The sequence below is a fragment of the Terrapene carolina genome, unplaced genomic scaffold (assembly GCF_002925995.2).
Source record: "Terrapene carolina triunguis isolate 2854851 unplaced genomic scaffold, T_m_triunguis-2.0 Scaffold84, whole genome shotgun sequence".
Lineage (NCBI taxonomy): Eukaryota > Metazoa > Chordata > Testudines > Emydidae > Terrapene > Terrapene triunguis.
Window position 1 is genome coordinate 11750952 of NW_020664435.1, and position 4567 is coordinate 11755518.

The 4567-nt window shown below is 37.0% G+C and overlaps 1 protein-coding gene across 1 annotated transcript in view; it reads right to left on the reverse strand.

Moving 5' to 3' along the window:
- PLCL2 (phospholipase C like 2) overlaps positions 1–4567 on the reverse strand; it is a 201014-nt gene that overhangs the window by 87054 nt on the left and 109393 nt on the right. Inside the window, exon 2 of the mRNA XM_029910994.1 lies at positions 1210–3696. Within this exon, the coding sequence (XP_029766854.1) occupies positions 1210–3645 (2436 nt within the window). The 5' untranslated portion in view covers positions 3646–3696. The remainder of the gene's footprint in view (positions 1–1209; positions 3697–4567) is intronic.

Sequence of the window (4567 nt, forward strand, 5' to 3'; positions counted from 1 at the left end):
GCAATCTGAATCTCATTTACCAGTCATAATCATGCCTCCACATTTTGTTTGTGATCTTTGCCTATAATAATGTCCTTGGCATAAATCATACTGAATGAAATGGGGAAGCTGCTGGATACAATTCGGAAAAACAAGTGTAATCTTTAAAGTTTGCAATACTGTTAAAATCTTTCATTATTACAACTTTCAACATAACTTTATTCATAAACAAAAGTTATCTGCACTGATATACAGTACAAACAAACACCCTTTTAAAATCTGGAATTGAGCCTCAAGCATGTTTCTTTGAACCAGTTTTTCCTTAAAGTCACATAAAATAAGATTTAATGGGTAACCTTTTTGATATGGTTATGCTTAATTTTATTTTTTAGTGCTAGGACTTTTACTGTAGCTTTTATATAGTTAAAAGATTCATTAAACAGAATTTACATTTTTCTCTACTCTGTCCTAGATCAGCAGTTCTTGTACCAGGAATGTTTATCGATACACAAAAGACGCAATCTAACAGTGGGATCCATAACCCAGCATCTTAGCCTACACTACTTCCTAACATTCTGCGATACTGTATTTGTTTGATATTGCAGTCTTTAAAACACCCCTTTTGGGGGAGAAGGAGTAACTCCATTCCCATTTAACTTGTTTGTAAAATACTAATGCTCTTTTGGATCCTGGTAAGGGAAGGATCTCTTTGAAAGGTCTGCTAGTGATGTGAGGAAATTTTTCACCTCATAAAGAGATGGGGAAGCCATCACACTATGTTTCATTTACAGCGTCCTTGAGAATTCTTTCAGATATGAGGGGGTCTTTGAATATACAGTAAACTGTTCACAAGTTTTATTATTGTTAGAATGTTTTCTCCCTGCACTTCTATTTTACTTAATTTCTTAAAGCTGAAAAGTAGCCTCTACCTTTTCCTTCAGTATATCTAGTGTACTCCTTCTCAAGAAATAGGGCCAGTTAATAGGCTTGAATTATAGCACAAACCATGTGTTTCTACTAGGAGTTATCTTAATAGACAATATCATCCAGCTGCTGTTCAAATACAGTCTGTCCGTTTTTAAATTTGTACAGTATAAAAACATGATAAATTAATAATATTATAAAATGCAGTTAACATTTACAATCTATGTAACACACACTGTAGACACACCATAATGCAAAAGTATAACTGTGGCACAAACATTGATAATTTCATCGTAAAAACTGTACCTGCATATTTTCTCTCAGATCCGTGGCATCCCGTATAGGCTGGAGAGCATTCTTGAATACTTCATCTATGGGTTTAATCCATAATGTTCTCATAGAAGCATATTCCCTGGATTTCTTTCCTTTCCTCACTGAAAGGCCCCGTTTATGAGGTTTCCCACCACCCCTTCGATTAGTAATGGCAACATGTACAAACAAGAAAGCATGTGCTAAAATTTCTCCAGTTAAAGATTGCAGTGGAACATGCCGATAGCCTGTCTGTAAACACTCAAAGGGAATAGTGTACTGCCCAATAAATTCATCCCCAATGTAATCATCATCTAGTACTACAAAACGCATGACAGCTAGTTCAGGAAGATTAATTTGAAATTCAAAACTTTCATCAAAAATTGGATTGTCTCCATTTTGATGCACAGTTTTTGTCCTTTTTTCTGCACAGTCTGCTGGGATTCCATGAATTTCTACATATATATAAGGATCTACAACATCACCTTTGGCACCTGACCCTTTGGGTTTAGGAAAGTTTTGCCCACTAATAATTTTAACGTGAAGAAGCTGAGGTGAAACTCCAGGCACAGTATCTTTTGTATTTGCACTGAAGAAGGATACTTCCTCTCGCATGATGGCAGGACGAAGGACATAGCCACAATTTCCATTTTGTCGAAACCAACCAATGTTAAGGTCCATCATTAAGCCAGGTGTCTGAAAGTTCATGGCTACTATCTGACAGCCACACTTCCAAAAATCCTGGGGATTCATATTACTAGAGTCAATCCTCATAGGGCTAGGAAAAACCCTGGCAAGAAAACGTTTGTTGTAATTTACAAAGTCTCCTGGATTTTCATTGGCATATTTGCTAGCAAGCACTTCATTAAATGAACAAACTTCCCAGTATTTCTGGAGCTGAAATGAGACTTGAAACTCTTTGAACTGAACTGATTTACATATGCTTACCAATTCGGAAAGCTCTTTGCAAAGCTGAAATCGTTTCACTATCACAGTGTTCTGTTGTTCTGCACCCTCTTTCCCTACTCTTTGTGACATTTCTGCTCCTTCATCTTCATCTGTAACATCTCCCTCTAGCCCAGAGCAATTAGAGGAAAGCTTCTTTGCTTTAATTAGTATTTTCCCTTTAAGTGAGTCAGGTGAGGGAAGATAAGACTCTTCTATGTTTGGAGACTGTGTGTGTAGCTTGTCGCCCAAAATTTTCTTCATGTGTTGAACCATAACTTTCTGCTGCTTAATAGAACAATGATTTTCTAAACACAGAATAAGAGGGTATTCTGAAGCAAAAAATGCGTACTTGTTAATAATGTCAATTACACTGCGGAAGACTATCTGTGATGTCATTGTATGTCCTGTATAAATTAGAGGCTCATTATCTGGACCATCCCATACATCCAATTCAACACTTCGGCAACCCATTTTAAGAGCACGAATATATCCTGTGATATCAGACGGACCTCGGAACTGGTCCTCTATCAAGTATGTATTGTGAGATGAGTTTATGAAATAATGGGATAAAGGTTGTTTCATGTCCTGACAAACCTTTTTATGCTCTGGATCAAATATATGACAGTCAGGTGAAGTAAGATAATTAGTAAAACCATCTATTGAGAGCCAGCCCTTTTCCTGGCCCTCTTTTGATGGTTCATATTTGTGAATAATTTCAAGGCTTATTTCTTCTGTGACATGTGCCATTCCCTGTTCTGCTTCTAAAAACATCATAAGGTCCTTGGTATCTAGGAATTCTTTATTGCTGGAAAACTGAACCAATAAGAAGTAGATCTCAGGTCGGGTACAAAGCTCATGGAAAACTTCAATAAATTCTTCCTTTGTAACTTCAGTACCAGTTTTGTCCTTGGATCTATGTAACTCTTTGAACTTCAGCTCAATTTTACTTGTTTTTAAACCCGGATTTAATCTTTTTATAAACTGAACAGCTTTATAAAGGGCTATATGTCCAAAATTATCTACATCAGTTTCACTAAACATTTGTGAAACCCATGAAGTCCGCATATTATCTTGGCTACTTTCTATCATATCTAGTGTATGTTTTCCATAAGAAATTAGGTATCTTAGCCCAGTTACCCAAATGTTTGCAACATCTGCTGAGTTAGCAACGAGATCTAGAGACTCATAGTTATCTCCATAAATAATAGAAAATGCACAGTCTTCTGATATCTGGTCATAAATTCCATTGCTGCGGAATATATCTGTATTTTTTCCTGTTCTCACTTCTTTGACTGATTTAATATCAATCTTTGCTTTTTCTGAATCCTTCTTTGAAGGTTCCCAACGCAGGGACTGCATATCTGCATCTAAAAGAAAGTACCGGTGATATACTCTAGAGTTGGATCGAAACTTTCTGAGCTCAGAGCCTTCAACCATTGCATTAATACAGTCACTTGCACTACTGATCTTCTTCTCAGTTGGCATGCTGCTAAATGACACAGTCTTCTTCCGTTCTCTCTTTTGTTTTGTACCATCCTGTGGATTAAAAAAAAAAAAGTCAATATGAACTTGTTTATAGGACATGCAAAATCTTTATGTTCAAAGTTCAAAAATTGATTGAGGAAAATCTAAAGAAGGTATGTTGGACAACAAATCTTTTGTTCTGACACCACAAATGCAAAATCTGACACACTAACAACTGCTTAATGATTGTGTTTGCATAACTATGTATCTGACATTTTTGAAAACATGGGTTTTTTTGCATCACAAAGCTTAGGTTTTGTATGTCCACAAAATTTAACAAAAAAGGTTTTAAAAGTAAAAAAATTCATAGTATTTTGTTAGTAGCAGCATGGTGAAATAGGTATCTCGCATTCTACTAACAAGATGGTGGGAAGTAATCTGTTCCCCTGAGCCCTCATGCAGTCCTTGTAATTATTTGTAGATCCCTGACACCATATTAAATAGAGTGCTGAGATATCATGGCGACAGGATCCTTAGAAATACCAGAGACAGACTGATACACAAATAAAGAGACGGGTCATGTCCTCACAGAACTTACAATCTAAGTACTGACAGGCAAAACAACATACACATAGCTCTTCCTCCCTCCTATCCTGCCCACTGAACATCCCCGATACACACTCTTCCCAACCTGAACTGGGGAAATTCTCCACTAGCCATATCTAGCTGCTTTATGGCAGCTTAATGATTTTAGCAGACAGGAAAGTCTGATGGAGAATATTGGGATGTACAGTAGTGATTTGGGGGGATAGTCTTTGCTAAGATTATTGGGGTTTAGAATAGGGTTACCATACGTCCGGATTTTCCCGGACATGTCTGGCTTTTTGGGACTCAAATCCCCGTCCGGGGGGAAATCCCAAAAAGCCGGACATGTCCGGCAAAA